Genomic DNA, 23,729 nt, shown 5'->3' on the forward strand with positions numbered 1-23,729 from the left:
CACAGCAAGATCTTTTTTGACCTACCTCCTAGAGTAATGGAAATAAAAACAAAAATAAACAAATGGGACCTAATGAAACTTAAAACCTTTTACACAGCGAAGGAAACTATAACCAAGACAAAAAGAAAACCCTCAGAATGGGAGAAAATATTTTCAAATGAAGCAACTGACAAAGGATTAATCTCCAAAATATACAAGCAGCTCATGCAGCTCAATATCAAAAAACAAGCAACCCAATCCAAAAATGGGCAGAAGACCTAAATAGAGATTTCTCCAAAGAAGATATACAGATTGCCAAGAAACACATGAAAGGATGCTCAACATCACTAATCATTAGAGAAATGCAAATCAAAACTACAATGAGGTATCACCTCACACCAGTCAGAAAAGCCATCATCAAAAAATCTAGAAACAATAAATGCTGGAGAGGGTGTAGAGAAAAGGGAATCCTCTTGCACTGTTGGTGGGAATGTAAATCGACACAGCCACTATGGAGAACAGTATGGAGATTCCCTAAAACTAGAACTACCATACGACCCAGCAATCCCACTACTGAGCATATACCCTGAGAAAACCATAATTCAAAAAGAGTCATGTAACACAATATTCATTGCGTCTCTATTTACAATAGCCAGGACATGGAAGCAACCTAAGTGTCCATCAACAGATGAATGGATAAAGAAGGTGTAGCACATATATGCAATGGAATATTACTCAGCCATAAAAAAAAATGAAATTGAGTTATTTGTAGTGAGTTGGATGGACCTAGAGACTGTCATACAGAGTGCAGTAAGTCAGAAAGAGAAAAACAAATACTGTACGCTAACACATATACAAGGGATCTAAAAAAAAAAAAAAAAAGGTTCTGAAGAACCTAGGGGCAGGACAGGAATAAAGATGCAGACGTGCAGAATGGACTTGAGGACACGGGAAGGGGGAAGGGTAAGCTGAGACGAAGTGAGAGAGTGGCATGGACATATATACACTACCAAATGTAAAATAGATAGCTAGTGGGAAGCAGCTGCATAGCACAGGGAGATCAGCTCGGTGCTTTGTGACCACCTAGAGGGGTGGGATAGGGAGGGTGGGAGGGAGATGCAAGAGAGAGGAGATATGGGGATATATGTATATGTATAGCTGATTCACTTTGTTATACAGCAGAAACTAACACACCATTGTAAAGCAATTATACTCCAATAAAGATGTTAAAAAAAAAAAAAAAAGAAGTAAATAGCATCACACTAAAATAGAAAAAATAAAAGACACATGCACCCAATGTTCATTGCAGCACTATTTACAATAGCCAGGTCATGGAAGCAACCTAAATGCCCATCAACAGATGAATGGGTAAAGAAGATATGGTACATATATACAATGGAATATTACTCAGCCATAAAAAGGAACGAAATTGAGTCATTTGTAGAGACGTGGATGGACCTAGAGACTGTCATACAGAGGGAAGTAAGGCAGAAAGAGAAAAACAAATATTGTATATTAATGCATATATGTGGAATGTATAAAAATGGTACAGATGAATCGTTTTGCAAGGCAGAAATAGAGACACAGATGTAGAGAACAAACATATGGACACCAAGGGGGGAAAGCATGGTGGCGGGGGGGGGATGAACTGGGAGACTGGGATTGACATATATACACTAATATGTATAAAATGGATAACTAATAAGAACTTGCTCTATAAAAAAAATAAAATAAAATTCAAAAAATTAAAGGTATTAATGGAAAGAAGTAAAGCTTAAGGAGTTTTCACTGAGTACTGGTTACCCATATGAAAATTAAGTCTTCATTAAGATAGTCCTTACTGAAAACAATGGAAAATTAAAAATGCGTCATATACTGTCAAATATCGTATATAAGGGGTGCTTATATTCAGCACTCCTTTCCTTGTCAAATTCTGCCACTTGTCATGATTCTAAATCTCCTTTGGAAAAGGCAATAATCAGACATAAAATACCATTTGTTGATTGTCACACATATGCCATAAAAAAATGACCTTATATGTGGTAATCACACAAGATTATGCAAAATGTAATGAAACAACTTGTCATGCTTAGCATTTTTCTTGCCACCCAGCACAGATCTATACTTTAGAATTTTAGAAGCAGCTGAAGTAAGAGAGAGCCTGAATCACCAAGACATTCTTTCCACTGACGGCCCCAAGAATCATTCCCATGAGCATAGTCCCAGCTTAGAAGGGATTTAGTGAGTATTTTCAAAATTATGACAGTAGCCAATATTGGCATGGTGCTAGGCCCTATGTATCAGCCCCCATACTAGCATTTCCACGTTAATACACTTCTTGCCCATGGCTGGATGAGGAAAAAGACCCATCCATGAGTAAGAAGAGTCAGATAGCTCTTTTCAAATCCCCCTTTTGTCAAATGACTGTAGTATGACCTTGGGCAAGTTATTTAACCTCTTTTTGTCACACTTTCCTCATCTGGAAAATGGGGTATTTCATGGGACTGTTATGACCATTAAAGTAATTAATGTATGTAAAGTGTTGTAAAAGCGTCTGGTGCATTGAATGTGCAGTTTAAGTGTGATATAAGCCATTATCACTTAATTATATAATTACCGTAATATTACATTATTATATAATATATAACATTATACAATATTGATACAAACTATGCTTATTATTATCCAAAATGTGAGCTCGGTATCCTGAAGGTGCACATACCCTAGTAGGCACCTGCAGCATTACCCTAGGACAATTTCAGAAAAAACCCACAATACCTGGTGGAATTGAACCATGAGGTATGCAGCTCCCTGGGGACTGTAGCATCCAAAACAAAAACACTCATTTTGTGTACTGCAGTAAGCTCTGGGTAGGTACATCTTGTCCCAAACATCAAGTGCCAGCACATCAGGAAGACAGTCTTTCTCCAAGGGAAGCAATTTGGAGTCTGTTGAAACTAGAACACTTTTGCAGTGTTCCAAAGTCCCCACTTAAACCATAAGAACTCCTTTTCCTTGTAAGCCCATCAGTACTTTATGTAATGCCTATGGAGATTCAGTTCATAGCTATTTTGGCTTCTGCTGAGAGGCTATCAAGAGAGAACACCATCCAGCAAATTCTGTACCCTCACTCCTTCTTCAAGGGACGCAGCATTTAGTTGTTCAAGGCCTATAACTTTGTTCTAAAAACTGACGAGGGTCCCTCCTTCAAACTCCTCTTAGAGACCCTTAGAATCAGTGACTGGTCTCAGAGATAGGGCACAAATTCAGGAAGTCTAGGATGTACTGGCCAGGCTAGATCATCCAGCTACGTGGTTTTTACAGGAATTCAAGGAGGAAGTAGTTGTTACTGCCTGTGTGGGTCAGCAAAGGCTGTAGCCCATGGGAAGCTTTTGGATAGAACTTTCCAGGAAGCGAAACAGGGGGCGGAGTATTCCAGGCACCGGGGAAAATGGAATCTACATTGAGATTTTGACGTTGCATGACATATTTCTGTGATCTGAATCTAAGCAAGCGGAAGGAGTTTACCCGCTGAGAAAACCACAGGGTACCTGGGGGCCACACTCCTTTCTGCTCTCATCCCTAGATTTTGCCACCTGGTTGAGCTATTCCTGTCAATAACATCAGTCCTTTCTTATCGTACCTTTTCTCAGAAATCTTTCTGTATTTCTTGATTTGTGTAAATGTCAGACTCACTTAATTACCTTTCAGACCAAAATAGGGGGCTTACTTACCTGCAGATATATAGTATCATAGTTTTAGAATTTTCTCAGAGATGCTAAGCCTAGGAAAACCCACGGAGCTTTCTAGTTACTCCGTTCAGGGAACAAGCCAGGTACGCTGACCCCTGCCTCTTGGTTAGTTGAGGCTTTTGGGGGAGACAGTAGCCATCTGCCGCTCTCAGAAACAGTCTGATGGTCCCTCAAAACCATCCGGGAAGGATGCCCTTCTTGTAGTAAGTTGGCCCTACCGCTGCCAGAGAAGATGGGGCTGAGGCAGGAGGGGAGAGGCGTCCAAAGCAAATCCTGCAGACACACTACCCTCCCTGCATGTCCTGTGATGCTTGTCTTTCACCTTGGGAAGGAAATGACAGCAAAAGGCCGTGCCCCTCTCCTGCCTGGAGAAACGGATTCTAGGGGGAAGGAGACCATAGCACCCTTTGCCCATAGGAGAAACCTGTAATATGAAGTGTGTAAACGTGGAAGGTAAGACTGCCTGCTAGCGACCGCCAGCTTCACCACGTATGACCACTGTGACATCGGACAAATTAATTAACCTCTCTGTGCCCTAGGTTTTTGACCCATAAAATGGTGATGGATACTAGTAGTTGGCCTACTTCCTTAACTATAAAATAGGGATACTGCGTGATGACGATGAAATGATGTAAAGCACTTGGGGTACTAACCAAAATGCCTGCTAAGTAGTAAGCACTCACTAAGATTGTTCCAGGAATAATGAGCAAGTGTAGGGGGGGCAGGGATTAAGCAAAACTGCGGGTAGGCGTTGGTGATTACTTAAAATAACCACATGGAGTTATTTTAAAGGCAGGGATTCTCCAGATGTTGTGAGTTGAGTCACCAAAAAGCAGAAAAGGCCTCAGAAGCTTGACCGTTACCTCCAAAAGAGGAACAATCAATTTTTGAAAACTTGGCTTAAAAAATACCCTTGGCTTGTGTATGATGAGATACTAGATCTTATGTTCTGTGGCCTGTGTCGTAAACACAGAGTGAAGTCGAAGGGAAATCAAGTGAGGTTTTTTTTTTTTTTATGGCACCGACAACTTCCGGACTGAATTTCTCAACGTGCACCATCTCAGCGAGGCTCACGCCAACCCTTCCCTCATGGAAGCGACAAGTGGTTCCCCAGGGAGCAGAATCACCACGGAGCTGATGGTGAGGACCACGAGCAAGGTCACCCTCGGGAGGGTGGAGAACTTGTTCCCATCCTGCCACGCCATTGCCAAGACCAGACGTCCCCTCAACGATTTTATCGGGATGTGCTCGTTGGATGATATGAAGGGTGATGATATTGGCCAGGTATTCAGAACGAACAAATCGGCCAGAATATTTACATAGTATATTGCTGAAGCAGAACGGAGAACTCTAAGAGAGAAATTAGAAAAAAGTAAGTTTTTCTCTGTCCTCAGTGATGGGATCACAGACAGTTCAATCGAGGAAGCTGACCTTGTGTACGAGCAGTGCACGTGCGCAGGGAAAGTACACTGCCAAATCGTTGGGGTACAGACGGGGGAAAAGAAGGGACCTCTGGCAATAAAACATGCCACTGAGAAAACTCTAGAGAGAAATCTTCAACTTCGACTGTCGAACCAAGACTGGGCAAAGAAACTGGTTGGTTTCGCAAGTGATGGTGCCCCCGGCTCAGAGCGAGAAGACGGCAGTGGGGTGGCCCTGCTTTTAAGAGAAATCCAGCCACGTGCGCTGACTGTGTATTGCTCTGCGCATCAGCTCGAGGTATCTTACAAAGCGGCGTTCCAGAGCGTTCCCCTGTACAACGATGTCAGAGACCTTCTCCGCAGCACTTACCACTTCTATCAATTCTCCTGTTCGTAAGAGTACTCTGGTAATTTCAAAGGCCTTCACCTTCGACCTGTGATGCCTTCTCAAGTAGGAGGCCGGAGGTGGCTTCAAGGATTACAGGCCTCCCTCCAGAACCTTCTCAAAGGATATCAGTTGTCCAGCAGCTGCATTCGGTACGTAATTTTGAAATACTGTACTATTTTAGTTTTTTCAGAATAAAAAGAATACTTTTACTGAGCCATTTGAAATAATAATTTTGAGAAAGATAAACCACTGTTTTTTCCTAGCCCATGTTACAGACAAGGGAAGGCAGAAGTGACACCAATCATCAGAAAGCCAAAGAGCTTCTAGAGTCCCTCCTGCAGGCAGACATTGTTAAATTTGTCTACTTCTTGCTGGATGTCATTAATGTCCTCAGCATTCTGTCCCATGTCAATCAGAACAGAAACTCTTCAATTGCTGATATATTTGCCACCCTAGAGTCAACACTGGAAATGCTCAGAATATATCAGACATGGTCAGGAGTCCAGGATGATCTGAGAGTCTATCCAACCAGACAGATGGACTTGGGAAACCATTTTCTAGGTGTTTTTGCACGTAATTGTCCACTTGGGGGATTTTTTTCCCTCCCCAGACCAGGGCCAAAAGAACGCCTGGTAGATTCAGTCACACACTTTCAGGGTAACTGCCTCCTCGGAGGAAAGCGAAACATTTCTGACGTGAGAAACTTGGTTTTAACACATCTTATCAAGAGGCTGAGAGGCTGTTTCAGAGATGTCAACCAAGATGTGGTGAAGGCAGCCACGACTGGGAGCTTTAAACTGTGGCCAGCGAAGATAAATCAAGGTAACGTATGAACTCGGGCTCTGAATCTGTTGTTCTTTGATTGTCTGTACACATGTCTTTAAGATATGTGACTTTTTGTTTGGCGTATTGATTGCAGGATTTGGAGAAAAAGAGGTGTCCATCCTGATAGCACATCATGAACCAGTATTGGAAGATGCCAAGGTGAAAATTGAAGAAGTAGACACAGAATGGAGCATGTTGGAATTAGAGATTTATGCTAGGTGAGCATAAGTAACCTAGTTGATATTTATAAATATTGGAGTAAAACTTAGGAGTCTCAATCTTTTACATTTTTCCTCCTAGATTTCAGAACATCCACAAACTGACCTGGGATTTTGTGAATTCTGTTTATTTACACAAGTATCTGAACATCCTGACACTCGTGGACCTAGTGCTGAGCCTCCTTGCAAGTTCAGCTGAAGCAGAACTTGGCTTTAGTCAGATGAAGGGCACTAAGTCACAAATGCATGCCAAGGTCAAGGCTGATAGCATGACAGATCTCCTGATAATTCAGTTGAATTCTCCAGACATTTATAACTTTGACCCTAGGAAAGCCATTCATTTGTGGAATACAAGAACACCATCTTCAACTGGTGACACAAGACCTATCTCGGATTGTTCATCAAACTCAGAAAGGCTTGACGAAAGTGATTAGTAATGTGACAAATGTTGACCTCATCACTGATCATAGCAAAAAGAACTATTTTCAAAAACCTGAAAGTTAAAAGTAAAAGTCACCAGTCTTCATATCAAACACAAAAGGCATTTGGCATTATCCAGACCTACAGAGCAAAAATCCAAAGATTGGTTTTCCTCTGACTTTCTAATTCTAGTTCTATATTCACACATTCTTTCACATTCTTTTGGTGAAGTATATACTTCTAAGCAATGGTATTATTTTGATGTCATCTTTCTGAGAGTTACTGCTAAGGGTAACTAGACTATAATTATGATCTGAGTTCCTTTAGGCCTGGCTTACAATTAACTGTTTTTCCTGGGTAATTCTAAATGACGGTCGCATTAGGTAACTAACTTAGGGCCAAATGGAAAGAGAATTGTTTTTGATTTGTAAACAAAATTTGTAAGCTTATCTGTTTCTGCTACTGCATTATATGTGAAGGCCATATTATTATATGCCTTGGTCATTTAAGTAACAAGGCCAAATATCAAAATAGTTTTCACATTTCACACTAGAGTTCCCAGATAAACAATTCCTATGTGAACTGAAAGTATTTTCTTACACTTTGCTTGCACCGTAGCTATTAGAGACAGTGGAAATATTTTACATATCTACCAGAATTTTTAAATACTTTGAGCCTCTTCATGGTTTCAATTGAGTTTATTTGTGGTTTCATCTTGAGAAACATGAATGGTTAATTTCTAACTTGTCTGTAAACCAATATAGTATCATGTAAAGATCATTTTACCAAAAGTTCCACTACCTGGGAAAGTTATTCTCATCTCTATAAAACTGGATACTCAGGTTTGATCAAAAAGGATAGAGAATTTATTTCTGAACAACCTGCTGGATGGCCAGTCTTATCAAAGAAAGAAAGATTCTGCTCTTGCTACCCAGAAAATTGCCTTCCAGATCTGAACCTTGTGCATGTTATTTGAACCACTGAAATTTTAAAAGGATTACTACATTTTCCTAAAGGTTAGAGGAAATGATAAAGTTCATGTTGGACTTTAGAAATGCTAAAAACTTAGATATAGGAAGAAAAATTTGAGATTCTACATCTACGTTTCACTCTTTTTATTCCTAAACAAAGAAGGATAGCTATATACTCTGGACCTGAAAGATACCTGAAAACATGTAGGAGTGTCTCCTGGTTCTAGAAGGTACTGACACTATGGGAGTTAAACATTTTTTAAGCAAATACATTTATTTTGCTTCCCTATTTCTTTTTTAATGCATGTGCATGCAATTTGAAATGAGCAACAGACTAAACAAACATCTCAAGGTAAAGTAGTTTAGTGTTTAAGAGCAAATGGCTTTAAAAGGTTAGTTATCTTTTATAAAATATATCACAGTGTTTGAGCCAATTAGATGACTAAATTAGCACTTCCAATCTAGTAATTTAATAATTCAAATATCCCGACATTTACCAAAACAAATATATTCTGATCTAAAAAAGCAAAGAGAGGCTGCGATAGTGAGAGGCCCGCGCACCGCGATGAAGAGTGGCCCCCGCTTGCCACAACTAGAGAAAGCCCTCGCACAGAGGCGAGGACCCAACACAGCCAAGAATAAATAAATAAATAAATAAATAAATAAATAAATAAATAAATAAATAAATAAGCAAAATGAGGATAAATGTGTTACCTTGATCACAGTGGTGATGTGCATGCGTTTGAAACACTTTTATCCCATATTTACCAAAACATTTTACTCTAGTGCCCTGCTGAAAAATAGGAGCCCTTGCAGTAGTTTTTAAAATTCAACCTATTCTGAGTACAAGGTCAAAGAAGACTCCAAACTAAAATATAAAGCCTCAGTATCTTACTCAGTCTGAACAATTTACTACTCACCGAAAAAGACGTGCTGACTAAGCTGAGAAACAACCATGGGAGGAAATCAGGAAATTGATTATTATTTTTATGTTTCCAAAGTGTCTTCTGTTTCTCTAAAGGCTAAAGCTTTAAAGAGAATGAATAAAGTGATTATACAAATATCCATTATTTGTTCTATTTTAGTGAAAGAAACAAATCACATAATAAAACGGAAAAATATTTCTCATTGTATTTTAGGCATAATAGGAAACAAAGCATTTGCTGACATTCTGCTGGATTTGGTAACCCTGAACCTTGGAACAAACAACTTTCCTAGTAGTTGGATGAACCTCACTCAACCTGAAGTAAGCTTCTATTTTGTTTGGGTTTCAAGCTTTGAGAATTCTTCTTCTTTAATCAATAAGAGTTTTCAAATAACCAGTACCTGCACAGTATCCGACATTTAGTAGCAGCCAATAAACCTGGATGAACAAATGAATGAACTTCAAGTTAAGACACGTAGTATGTTCATGCTCAGTATTTGAAAATAAGTGACGATGCTGACAGTCAATGAAACATTACAGAGACCATGAGGCTCAGCCAGTGAGTTTGTATTTATTACTACCAGATGGAGTGATCCTAACTAGTAATAGTAGATGATTCTGGCAGTGCTTGCTTTTCCTTGTATTCTGTTCCTTAAGAAAACAAAGTGGTTAAAGAGTATTTCCCTACAAGCTGTAGAGCCCTCCCACACTCGTAATTATCATCTTTATTCCTTCTCTGTTGAAAAGGTACAAAGTGTACTATAGTCACAAGTGTTAATTCCTTGTGTAACAGTAAGCAAAAACCACAAATGTCAAGGAAGCAAAAAATCAAAAACACTCTCTAAGTTCTGTCTGGTGTGGATTGCTTGGTAGAACCTGAGGGAACAAAAGTGAGAACTGACCCTATTGGCCAAGCTAAAATCTTACTTCCTTCATCGGAATCTCTTACTAAGAAACATGAGCAGGTAGAGTGTCACAAGAGAGTCATACAAACATTCCAATGGCATTTCCTGTTTTCTTCTAGTTGCAGGAGTTAACATCTTTATTGGTAACAAACTCGGAGTTCGTGGACTGGAGGAAATTCTTGTTAGTAGTCGCGCTGCCTTGGCCCATTCCTCTGGAGGAGGAGCTCTTGGAGACCCTGCAGAGGTTCCAGGCTGTGGATGAGGAGCACCTGGGCACAGTCACTTTCGAGCAGTATATGCAGGTCACTACCAGCCCCTGGTGGCACTGATCCTACCAGAGTACTTCTGACCTAAGAAGCTCCCTGATCTCCCAACACCAGGTCTCATGGCCCATGTCTAGGCACCTAGAGGCAGTACAGGCACTGTCCAAGTCCCAGGTAGAAGTCTGGCTCCCACCCCCAGGGAAGGGTCTGAAAAAGTCAGAACTGCTTGGAGAGCTAAGCGTTCTGAAAGAAATCACAGAAAACATAATTGTCCTCCTACCAAGTGGTTCTTAACCTTGGCTGTACATTAGAATCACCTGCAGAGCTTTTAATCAGCCCAATGCCCGATACCAAATACTCCGGGAGTAGCAACGGCAGTTACAATGAACACAGCGAAAGGGGCAGGGATTTTTATTTTTTTCTTTTGGTCACAAGCGTGGTGAATGATGAGGTGGTTTTTGACAAGTTGAGTTTGAAATGTCTGTGGGAAATGCAGACAGAAATGTCCCATCTGATACGGCAGATGCAGAGGCCAGTCACCATCACGTAGGCAGTTGTTGGAGTTATGAATGGACCAGATCACCCGAGGCAAGTGTGTAAAGTGATGGATAATCCAGGAACATGGTACCTGGCCATTGGACTTGTAGATAGGATGTAACTATTGACCTTCACCAGAGCAATTTTGGGAGAGTACAGAGTCTAGATTGCAGAGGAGTAATGGAATAAATAGGTCTTTAGGAAGTGAAGATAAGACAGTCGATTCATCTTTGAGAAGCTTGAGTAAGGAGGGAGGAAGAATGAAATGCCATAACTAAGAAGGGCCTGAATGACTTATTTTGTGTCTACTAGTCGAATTCATCCTAATGCTCACCACTTCACATTGCTGGTAGACACGAAAGGTGGAAACATTTATAAGGTGCTGATTTTGAAACAGGGTGATAATCTCTAGGTGCCTGTAGCTCATGTATATTTCACCATTGAAAGATCACATCTCTTCCTGCTTCTCTTTTCTTCCTTGATTAATGGAAGACATGCTCATAGACAACCCTGACTTTCCCACGCTCAGACAATTGAGCCAGAGGAAATAGCACTTCCACATTGAAGAGGTTCTTCAAGCCTGATCAAGAAAGGCGCATAGCTGATTGGGCTCTAATTTACATACTTCCCAAGTAGAGCACTTTGTGAATTCTTTCACTGTCCTGGACCTGGGCTTACAACTTATAGAGATGTGTTGTGTAAAAACATAAACAACAGGGCAAAACTTACTCTATTTTCTTGTTGGCTTAAGATTTTAAAAAGTGGGCGCTCGTGAATGTACCAACCTTCACTCTTTACAGTATGTGCCAATGAACACAGGTTATCAATTTAAACATCTTTTTGCACAAACGTGAGACGAACTTAGGTGTTGGTAATTTGTACCACAGTGCTGAGCAAAACCAGAAAGCTCCCTCAACAAAAGTGTGAATTTCTTAGAGAAAGTTGGCTGCTGCATGAAACAGAAACTCAGAAATACTTATCAGGACACCGCCTGGGTTTTGGGAGCAGTTGATTTCTGAGCTCTGCCCTCTCAGCTCACCCACCCAACGCCCACTCCTCAGGAAGCTCAGGACAAGGAGGCCATTTGGAGAGGCCCGCTTGACCTCCCCACGTGACTCACAGATCTCCAGCGCTCGCCACGTCACACACACAGAGTGCTTTCATGGGACTATCAAAACAGCTTCTAGGGCAAAGTTTTATGATTTGTTGAAAATGCCACCTTCGAATACAGTAGTCAAATAGTACGACTACATTGCTGAAATGAAGTTATCTGGGGAATAAATAAGTAAATAAGCTCCCTACTCTGCTTTTTATTTTGTCTTTTTTCTTTTCTTTTGACTAACTGCAAGTTCACCATAACTGCCACTTAAGAGTGTGCTGATTTCCCCAGCTTCTAAAATGGAATAAGATACAGCGTTTGTGAAGCTGCTGGGGCCGCATACCTGGGCTAAGCCACGCGAGCATAAAAGTGCACCTGCCTTTGCTCCAGCCCTGTTGCAGCTGTCACACTCTTGCCTCTGTCACATGTGGATGTTTAGTCACACTCATGCAGAATGGTGAACTCTCTCGACTCATCTTCTGTCAGTGAGAATGCAGGTTACCATAGGCTTAATGAGTCAGATGTTCTAGGATCCAAACAGCGCAGCACTTGTTCTCTAAGGAAAAGTAAACTAACCTAAAATTCTTTGACCATATTTTAGCAAGAGAGTACAAAAGACATTTCCACATTTCAAGGATAAATCACCTGATTCTCCAGTGGGGCAAGATGTGGTTGACTGAACCTTGCTTGATCAATTTAAACCCAACCCTACGTTCACGTTTAACATTTCGCACTGCTAACGTTTTCATGGATGACTTTTAAAAAAATATAAGTTGTTCTCTGATTAGGTTCTTTCTTCTTTCTCATGTGACCCTCTTGTATGTGAAACACTTTGAAACAGTTTCCTAATCTTTAAAATATCATCTATTTTTTAAAAATTAACATGACTGAATTCTTGGTTTTAAGAATAAGGGAAAATTCCTGTGCGTTGAAACAACTGGATATGGAATTGATGGTTGAGAAATCAGGGATGAGTAGGAATCCTTCTTTTAATATTTCCTCTTTATCACTGGTTTTCAGCAATTTGATTATTGGGTACCTCGGTGTGCTTTTCTTCATATTTCTTTTGCTTGTGTTTCACTGAGCTTCTTGCACCTGTGGGTTTGCAGTTTTTGTCAAATTTGGAAAATTGTTAGAAATTTTTTTCCAAATATTTTTTCTGTACTCCTCTCCCCCATTCTCAAAATCCAGTCACATGTTTGTCCGACAGGTTGCTATCCTGGATTCTCTTTTCTTTCCAATTTTTTTTCTCTCTGACTTTATTTTGTATTCATTTCTACTTCTCCATCTTCTAGTTCACTGATCATTTCCTTTGCAGAGTCAAATCTATTATTAATACAATCCAGTGTATTTTTATTTGAAATATGTTTTTTATCTCTTTAAGTTGGGTCTTTTTTATATCCTTCATTTCTCTCTTCATTATATGCATTTTTCTCTGTCTCCTTGAATAAATGAAATATATTTAGAACAGCTAATTGAACATCCTTGTCTGCTCATTCTATCATCTGTGTATTTCAGTGTTTGTTTCTATTGACTGATGTTTCTTCTGACTATGGGTTATATTTTCTGGCTCTTTTGCATGCCTTTGTATAGGATACCAGATGTTATAAATTTTATATTGGTGGGTGTCCAATCTTATATACCTTTAAATATTGTCGGGCGTGCAGTAATGTTATTTGCAATCAGTTTTATACTTTCAAGGTTACATTAAGATTGATAAGGGTGGGTCCAGAGCAAACTTTAGTTTAGGGCTAATCTAGCCCCACTACTAAGGCAATATCCTCCTGGTGGTGCTACCCAATGCCTTGTGTATCAGGAGGTCCTTCCACTCTGCAGGGTGGTAACATTTTCCCTGGTGGTAACATAGTCCCAGCCCTGTGTGAGTCTCAGGAACAGTTCAGCTTACTCCTTTCCTGTGGTCCTTTCTCCAGCTTCTGGCATTTTCCACACATACATCCAGAGGGTGGCTTTCAGTCAAGACTTGAGGAGATCTTTCTACAGATCTCTAGGGCTCACCCTCTCTTTCAGTGCATCTCTAGTGTTTTGCCCTGAAAATTCTGGTCATCGTGGCCTCCCCCAACTCCAAATCTATCTTCTCAACCCAGCAAGACATGCCAGCTCTATTTGGATGCCTCTCCTGACACTGTGGCCTGAACAATAGTTGGGCTGCCCATTGCTCTCCTTATTTCAGGAATTACTGTCCTGTGTTGCCTGTTGTCTAATGTCTGAAAAAATTATGTTACATATATATATATTGGTAATTTTTTTTATTGTTTAAGGCAGGAGGGTAATTCTGAGCTTTGTCGCTCCATCATGGCCTGAAGCATAAATCTTACCTACATTCCTCATCTCTCTATTCTCCATGCAGTGGTACTTATGGTCCACAGATTGGCCACTGGGCAAGGACTCTTCCTGGTCAGTGCAAAGTACTTACATTCAAAGCCTGAGCCCGTGCTGGACCTTAGCTTCTTCTGTGTCTTCTCCTTCACAGGCTTCTGCATGGCCAGCACTCCTCTGTTCTAAATGAAAAGAAAACCCGGTCCTCACCTCTGGGGGCTGCATCCCCTTACAAGCTACCTAGTGTCACTCCAGCCTTCTCTCAAAACACGGGTGATTCTTCGAAGGAAAGAAGGCACAAGCATAGGCCAGAGTCAGGTTAGGCTGGCCAATGGTTCTTGGAAGTAGGCAGTGCCAAGGGTAGATTGTCACTCTGGAAGATGGTAAGGGAGAAAGACCTAGGAACAAGATTCTTATGTATATGAAGTGCTTGCCATGTATAAAAGTTAAGTTTGGCAAGACACATTCTTCAAACCCAAGGAGTTAATACCTGATGTTCAATAACAGACATGAATGAAAACACCCAAAGGAATGAACTGAATGCCAAATATCTGGTATAAACAAGTCAAATTGGGGTTTCGAGGAGAGATCAAAGAGGGCTTCCCTGAGGAGGTGTGATCTAAGCTGGGTCTGGAAAGATGAGTAGGTTTACATTGGTGAACAAGTAGTCACCTCAAGTAGGAGTAACGATGTGAGCAAAAGAGCAAGAGTAGGAAATTGTTCTAAGCAGAGAATGACATGACAAGATTAAAGTTTTGAGAAAATTGTTATGGTCAAATGGTCTGAGCTGAAACAAATAAGAGAGAGACTGGAAATGAAGACAGCTCCGAGGTTGCTGGAGCAGCCCGTGATGGAGGCAAGGAGGCTGTACACCAGCATGGCAGCCGTGGACGTGAGAGGAAGGGAGAGGGGGCGAGGCATCGCCAGATGGGAACCGAGGGATTTGGTAATTAGTGTCAGACATGGGCTGAGAATGAAGGTTGTCATTAAAAAGTAGGTGCTGAGCTCTTGATTCAGTCAGTCACTCACTCAGCAAAGATTTCCAACACCAACAATCTGCCCCAACACCACACTCGGCTCCGAGAACAGAGAGCAACATGAACAGGACACGAGCAAGATGAGCTAGTGGAGGGCAGTGACCCCTCCAAAGTACTGCTATGCAAGCAACATCCAGGGCAGGGACCTCCAAGCTTTGCCGCATGCTCCAACAGTTACAGTATAGCAGGCACCCCAGTATGTGGGGTTTCATTTATAAATTATTCACGTGTACTACTGCGCTAATGCATTCTATACATTATCAAATTTTTTAAAATAAAAATTACAAAAGAATGAGATCCAATATATGTGAATGGAAGTTCTAGTACTTTCTCCAGCATCCCCATGGTTTCTGCACCCTACTTTGGAGACCACTGCTCTAGACACCTGCAGAGATGGCTTCAATCTCTGTGGCTTTCAGAGGAACAATTACATCTCAGTGTAACTTTAATGATTCTCATTTTTGTTTTCTGTGTAGGCTGGTCTGTGGTTTACGGGAGATGAAGATAGAAAAATTCCAGAAAATCCCCTTGAACCTCTGCCATTCAATAGGCAGGAGCATCTTATAGAGGTAATTCCTGCAATCTTTAAAAACTGTATGTAGTATCATAACATTGATCCATTTCTTTGTCTTTTCTTCCACTTGTGTAATTAGTCTTAGACTCCACCCTGACTCCCGGTTCCTTTGCTGTATCCCCCAAGTGCAGAGTTGAATATTCACTACGGCGACAGCATAGGAGAGTCTGGAGGGAAGCAGGGACCAAAATCATAGACAGGCTTCTCCTGTTTACTCACTATGTGATCCCAGACAATATCCATAAGCTCTCCGGGTTTCACTCTTCTCATCTAGCAAATAAGCTGGTCCTGAACACATTTTTCACTAAATTCCCTTCCAATTGTAAAAGCTTTGGATAAGAACTGACTTTCACCAATATATGTCTTTGTTCATTTCTCTTTGATTTTGACTAACTTGAGCAGCATTCCAAGAGTTTGCATACAGTATTGCCCACTACCCATCAGATTATCATTATTATCATCAAAAATATCATCATCATCATTATTGTTATCATTAGCTTCTATCCCTGAGGCCACAATAGAATGCAAGCCCTTAAAATCTGAAAACCGTTCTGACTTCAACACAGCCAAGCTCAATAAAATATGAGAAAAGTTGAATGGTAGATTCAGACATGACAGCAAACTATGTATACCGATTGATCAATTCAGCCAGCCATGAGTTAAAAACTGCAGTGCAAAATTGAGCATGACTCCAGTCGTAAACTGAAAGTGAGCAATTCCCTTCAATTGGACGCATATTCTTTGAGCATCTCTGCTAGATGCTAGCAGGAGAGCAGGTGAAAGAAAGGGGTCAGGGAGTTACCAGAAAAAGTCCAAGACATGAGGCTGGCAGTTGCACGGGCAGTTTTTTTGTTTTGGTTGTTGGTTGTTTTATAAACTAGAGGACTGAGCTCAATTCTCCTGTACAGCTTTGGAAGGTGTCTCTATATGATTTTGTGAACAAATCTGTCAACAATATAAACAGGTTCTTCATTCCTTGGGAAGAAGCCAGCAGTCTGAATATGATGTCAAGTAACTTCCTTTTCAGCCAGAAGTTTTTAGAAGCGTTTATCAGAGCAGAGCCCTTCCGTTGCTCACAGAGCTGCTAAAGGCAGGAGACAGCCTGTGTTGGTCAGCCCCGAGGACTGCGACACAGTGAGGCCGGAAAGGGCCTTGGGATGCCAAGAAAGGGTGTGGCTCCCACCTGCTGCTACCCAAACTGCTGGAAAGTGAACATAGGAAAGGAACAAAGTGGGGGGCAGAGGCAGGACCACAGAGCCTGAGAAAGAAGCGCTCTTACAGGGCAAAGGATGGTTGACAGGTGTGTGTGTGTGTGTGTGTGTGTGTGTGTGTGTGTGTGTGTGTGTGTGTGTGTGTTGTCCAGAGGACAGAAGAGGGTGGTGTCCTCTCTGCCCCATGAACTGGATGCTCAACATTTCATAAATCTCAACGCCCTTCAACTGGGATTAAAAGCACAGATGCCACGGCTGACAAGCTGCGAGGTCTTGATGGAGTTACCTACCCTCTCTGTGCTGTGGTTTTATTTTCATCCCTCTCTGCTGGGAGTGTTGTGCAGCGTGAGGTCATATGTGTGGTACTTTTAGAACAGTGACTGGCACACAGTAAGCCCGACATAAGTGTCAGCTAAACAGAAGCTAACCACGCTAGCTCCACATGGTAAAACACCAGTTAATGGTTAAGAAGCTAAAGAAAGGGGTGCAAAGGGAAAACGTAAAACAATATAATAAGTTTACTTTTTTGGCCATAATTAGAATAAGTAAAGACCCAATCAGGGGAAAAAGCACCCCATGAAGAGGAATTCTGAGCGTCAGGATGCCTGGCCTCTGCTCCCAGTTCTGACCTGACCCACCGTAGGACCTTGAATAGATCCCTTCACCTGCCGGGGCCTCTGCAGGCTCTTAAAAAGAGGGCTTGGCCTACGATCTAGCTGGCCACACCCAGCTCCCCTGCTTTGTCATCTGTGTTCTCTACAATCCAGGGCCACCAGGGTTCCCAGAGACAGACCGTAATTACTGCTGTCTGTGGGCTCGGATGACCTCAGAGTCCTAGGCACTGGGTAAGAGGTCCAGTTGCATCCGAAAAAGGAACCCTGAGACATGTCTGTGTTGCAATCACATCGTTGTCCCCTGCCAGTGACAAGTCACTTCCTTATAACTGACAAGGTTCAACCATGGCCTGGCTGCCCAGCTTTCCACACAACATCAAGAGCAACTATTCCAGTGTTTTAAAAATTCATAGGGATTTCTTGAGAAAAAGCAATTTAATCTCACCATATGCAAATTCACGGTTTTGTCTTAATCTCTTCTCCACAGCTTCCGTCCATGTGAAATCCTTCTATTTCTTTGGGCTGTTAATATTTGTTGAAGCCGGGCTCGTGGTTTGAAATACTAGCTTTTTGCTAACAAATCCCAAGTGTCTATTTCCACCCCAAACCTCTCTTCCAAACGTTAGACTCATAGACACGACTGCCTATTGGACATCTCCACTTGAATGTTCTAGTAGACATTTCAAACTCATCATGTCCAAGACTGGGTCCCTGACCTCCCATCCCCACCACCCCACTGCCCCACCTTCACCTAGAGCCCTCTCCATGTCGGTCAGCGGCAACTCGGTCCTTCCTCTTGCTCAGGCCAAAACCCTAGGAGTCATCCCCAGTTCTCTTCCTTTTCAAAACCCCACATCCAGTCCTTCAGGAAATCCTTGTAGTTCTACCCTCAAAATACGTCCAGGGTCAGACCACCTCTTCCAAGTCCCATTGCTGTCACTGGAACAAACCAGCCAACTTCACCTGCATGACAGCAGCGGCCTCACCACAGGTCCTCCATGTCTCCCTTGTCTTGGCTCAGGTCACAGCAGCCTCTACTCCAGCCATCCCACAGCACTGCGTTTTAGTCAGAGGAAAACCCAAAGTCCTCAAGAAACCAACCGGCCTTGCCTCTTCTGACCCCTGCCTCATGCACTCTGGCCTACTCCGTGTTGATCAAATGTGCAGGCGTGCTCCCACCTGAGGACACTGGCCTCTGCACTCTCCTCTGCCTGTGTGGCCCTTCCCCTGCGTGTCCTACCTGCCTACTCCCTGCCACCTCCAACCTTTGTCCAAATTTCATCTTCTCAATTCTGCAACCTGCCCCCCTTCCCCACTCTTCACTCCAATTCCCCTTTCCTTGACCTACTTTTCTTCCCTGTGTTTCCATAATTACTATCTAATTTACTTTATTTATTCTGTCTGTCTTCCTCTTCTAGAAAGTAAGCTCCTCAAAAGCAGGCATCTTTATCTCTTTCCTAGTAAGTGCATTTCAAGCACCTAGAACAGTCTGGAATGGTCCTAAGTACTGTTCTGGAGCCATCTAAGGTTCTGCACAGTCAATTAGTACTCTTTGAATGAATGAAACCGTAGTATTTGTGTTGGGTTTTGAGTCTATGTAACAAATTTCCACAAATTTAGTGGCTTAAACCAAGGTCCAGTTATTACCTCAGAGTTTCTGTAAGTCAGAAGTCCAGTCATGGCTTAGCTGGGTCCTCTGCTCAGGGTCTCAGAAGGCTAAAATCAAGGTGTCAGCTGGGGTTGCAGTCTTATCTGAGGCCAATTCCAATATTGGCTCCAGGACTGGCTTCCAAGGTGGGTTGCTGGCAGAATTCAGATCCGTGCAGTTGTAGGACTGAGAACTTCAGCTCCGAGAGACTGCCTGTTGTTCCCTGCCGCACGCCCTCTCACAGTTTCAGAGTTTGCTTCTTCACGGCCAGCAGGAAAGCATCTTGCTGGCTTCAAATCTCTCCCTGAAGGCCTGGGTCCTTTTTAAAAGGGCTCACATGATTAGATCAGGGCCCAAGGTTGGGCTCTCGTTTGATTAACTCAAAATCAACTGATTAAGGACCTTAACTGTATCTGCAAAATCTCTTTACCTTTACTCCTGAAAATTGGCTTTCCATCACATTTACAAATCCCACCCATACTCAAGGGGAAGGGATTATACAAGATATGTATTTGAGGGGGTTTTCCAGGGAAACTTTGAAGCCTTCTTAGGAGTCTTCCTATAACAACATTTTAAATGATCTTAAGAACATAGCAGGCCTTCCCTTTTTTGAATGTCTCATCCATTGGTTTAAAATCAAGCCTGTGTAATTACAGAAAGAGTTCACATGTCAACTTGTTTTATTTTTGCCCATCTTCCTTCAATATATCATATTGAACTTCTTTGTTAATGGAAATAATGTGTTGCACCTACACAGCACTTTTTAAGAGCATTTCAATGAAAATAATATTAAAGTTCAAGGATTCATATGAAAGAAATGGAAGATAAACATGAAAGGACAATGCCATGGTTATCTGTTGGTGTCAGCTCCCTTCTACCCCTAGTCCTGCTGGGAATCCCTGAGGATTTCCAAAGGCAAGTGGGAAGATGAAGAAAATATAAGGTCCTGAAGGAACCCAAAAGCTGGATCATGACTCTTCAAATGTCTAAGGCGGCCTTACCATCAGAGAGTGTTTTGAAGCATCTGAGCCTGGATCGGTGCCACAGCAGACCCTCAGTAAACGTTTGATGAAAAGGGGTGACTGAGGGCTTCCCTGGTGGCGCGGTGGTTGGGAGTCTGCCTGCTAATGCAGGGGACACGGGTTCGAGCCCTGGTCTGGGAGGATCCCACGTGCCGCGGAGCAACTGGGCCCGTGCGCCACGACTGCTGAGCCTGCGCGTCTGGAGCCCGTGCTCCGCAACAGGAGAGGCCGCGATGGTGAGAGGCCCGCGCACCGCGATGAAGAGTGGCCCCCGCTTGCCACAGCTGGAGAAAGCCCTCGCACAGAAACGAAGACCCAACACAGCCAAAAATAAATAAATAAATAAGTAAATTAAAGTGATAAAAAAATTAGTTTAGAAAAAAAAAAAAAAAAAAAAAAAAAGGGGTGACTGAATGAACGAGCTTGCAGAGCCCATTGACCTCTAAGATTCTTTTCTGATTCATAGCGTAACAGACTTTATGTATTTTCCTATCAAAGTTATTTTTATTTAAATTTGATTGGATTTGTCACATATCAGAAAATAATTTTTCCAATTGTTATCTCATGGATGTATAATTAGATTTGCTCATAGTTGTAAGGATTGTCAGGAATAAAGAATAACATGGTATCTCTAGATCTAGGCACTTGCTTCTTTAAGTGTAGGCCAGGGCCAGCGGCTTGGGAATTGTATAGGAGCTTGCTAAACATGCAGAATCTGAGACTGCTCCAGAGCCGTTTACTTAATAAGAATCTACATTTAATGTTTACTTTATTTTTTTAACATCTTTATTGGAGTATAATTGCTTTACAATGGTGTGTTAGTTTCTGCTTTATAACAAAGTGAATCAGCTATACATATACGTACATTTAAAAAAGATTCTCCAGAGGACCTTCAAGATGGCAGAGGAGTAAGACGTAGAGGTCACCTTCCTCTCCACAAAAATACATCTATATGTGCAATAGCTCCTACCGAACGCTGGCAGAGGACCTCAGACTGCCCAAAAGGCAAAAAACTCCCCACTTACCTGGGCAGGGCAAAAGAAAACAGAAAAAACAGAGACAAAAGAATAGGGACGGGACCTGCACCAGTGGGAGGGAGCTGTGAAGGAGGAAAGGTTTCCACACGCTAGGAGCCCCTTCGCGGGCGGAGACTGCGGGTGGCGGAGGGGGGAGCTTCAGAGCCACGGAGGAGAGCGCAGCCACAGGGGTGCGGAGGGCAAAGCGGAGAGATTCCCGCACGGAGGATCGGTGCCGAGTAGCACTCACCAGCCCGAGAGAGGCTTGTCTGCTCACCCGCCGGGGCGGGCGGGGCTGGGAGCTGAGGCTCGGGCTTCGGTCGGATCGCAGGGAGAGGACTGGGGTTGGCGGCATGAACACAGCCTGAAGGGGGCTAGTGCGCCACGGCTAGCCGGGAGGGAGTCCGGGAAGAGGTCTGGACCTGCCTAAGAGACAACAGACCATTGTTTCCTGGTGTGCGAGGAGAGGGGATTCAGAGCACCATCTAAACGAGCTCCAGAGACAGGCGCGAGCCGCGGCTATCAGCGCGGACCCCAGAGACGGACATGAGACGCTAAGGCTGCTGCTGCCGCCACCAAGAAGCCTGTGTGTGAGCACAGGTCACTCTCCACACCGCCCCTCCCGGGAGCCCGTGCAGCCCGTAACTGCCAGGGTCCCATGATCCAAGGACAACTTCCCTGTAAGAACACACGGTACGGCTCAGGCTGGTGCAACGTCACGCTGGCCTCTGCCCCCACAGGCTCGCCCCACATTCCGTGCCCCTCCCTCCTGGCCTCAGAGAGCCAGACCGCCCTAAGCAGCTGCTCCTTCAACCCCCTCTGGTCTGGGCGAAGAACAGGTGCCAGAAGGCGACCTACATGCAGAGGCGGGGCCAAATCCCAGGAGCTGTGCGAACAAAGAAGAGAAAGGGAAATCTCTCCCAGCAGCCTCAGGAGCAGCAGATTAAAGCTCCACAATCAATTTGATGTACCCTGCATCTGTGGAATACCTGAACAGACAGCGAATCATCCCAAAATTGAGGCAGTGGATTCTGGGAGCAACTGGAGACTTGGGGTTTGCTGTATGCGATTAACTAGTTTCTGATATTTATGTGTATCTTAGTATAGTTTTTAGCACTTGTTATCATTAGTGGATTTGTTTATTGGTTTGGTTGCTCTCTTTTTCTTTTTTTTTTAAATTAATTAATTAATTTATTTATTTTTGGCTGTGTCGGGTCTTCGTTTCTGTGTGAGGGCTTTCTCTAGTTGTAGCAAGCGGGGGCCACTCTTCATCGTGGTGTGCAGGCCTCTCACTATCGTGGCCTCTCCTGTTGCAGAGCACAGGCTCCAGACGCGCAGGCTCAGTAGTTGTGGCTCACAGGCCTAGTTGCTCCGCGGCATGTGGGATCTTCCCAGACCAGGGCTCGAACCCGTGTCCCCTGCATTAGCAGGCAGATTCTCAACCACTGCGCCACCAGGGAAGCCCCCTCTTTTTCTTTTTAATTACTCTGTTTTAAATAATTTTTTAAAACTTTTTATTTTAATAACTTAATTATTTTATTTTATGTATTGTTTTTCCCTCCCTTTTCTTCTGAGCTGTGTGACTGACAGGGTCTTGGTGCTCTGACCAGCTGTCAGGCCTTAGCCTCTGAGGTGGGAGAGCTGAGTTCAGGACATTGGACCACCAGAGACTTCCTGGCCCCATGTAATATCAATTGGCGAGAGCTCTCCCAGAGATCTCCATCTCAATGCAAAGACCCAGCTCCACTCAATGACCAGCAAGCTCCACTGCTGGACACCCTATGCCAAACAGCTAGCAAGACGAACACAACCCCACCCATTAGCAGAGAGGCTGCCTAAAATCATAGTAAGTTCACAGACACCCCAAAACACACCACCGGACGCAGCCCTGCCCAGCAGAAAGACAAGATCCAGCCTCATCTACCAGAACACAGGCACCAGTGCCCTCCACCAGGAAGCCTACACAACCCACTGAACCAACCTCATCCACTGGGGGCAGAAACCAAAAACAATGGGAACTATGAACCTGCAGCCTGTGAAAAGGAGACTCCAAACACAGTAACTTAAGCAAAATGAGAAGACAGAGAAATACGCAGCAGATGAAGGAGCAAAGTAAAAACCCACCAGACCAAACAAATGAAGAGGAAAGAGGGAGTCTACCTGAAAAAAAATTCAGAGTAATGGTAGTAAAGATGATCCAAAATCTTGGAAATAGAATGGAGAAAATACAAGAAACGTTTAACAAGGACCTAGAAGAACTAAAGAGCAAACAAACAGTGAGGAACAACACAATAAATGAAATTAAAAATTCTCTAGAAGGAATCAATAGCAGAATAACTGAGGCAGAAGAACGGATAAGTGACCGGGATGATAAAATAGTGGAAATAACTACTGCAGAGCAGAATAAAGAAAAAAGCATGAAAAGAATTGAGGACAGTCTTAGAGACCTCTGGGACAACATTATATGCACCAACATTAGAATTATAGGGGTCACAGAGGAAGAAGAGAAAAAAAAGGGACTAAGAAAATATTTGAAGAGATTATAGTTGAAAACTTCCCTAATATGG

At 42.8% G+C, this 23,729-nt stretch overlaps 1 protein-coding gene across 1 annotated transcript in view; it reads left to right on the forward strand.

The window, feature by feature from the left end:
- The window catches only part of SPEF2 (sperm flagellar 2), a 174,551-nt gene that overhangs the window by 131,599 nt on the left and 19,223 nt on the right, over positions 1-23,729 (forward strand). The window contains 3 exon segments of the mRNA XM_068535229.1: positions 9,114-9,220; positions 9,924-10,106; positions 15,554-15,646. Of these exon segments, the coding sequence (XP_068391330.1) occupies positions 9,114-9,220; positions 9,924-10,106; positions 15,554-15,646 (383 nt within the window).

The sequence above is a fragment of the Eschrichtius robustus genome, chromosome 2 (assembly GCF_028021215.1).
Source record: "Eschrichtius robustus isolate mEscRob2 chromosome 2, mEscRob2.pri, whole genome shotgun sequence".
In the NCBI taxonomy this organism is placed as follows: Eukaryota; Metazoa; Chordata; class Mammalia; order Artiodactyla; family Eschrichtiidae; genus Eschrichtius; species Eschrichtius robustus.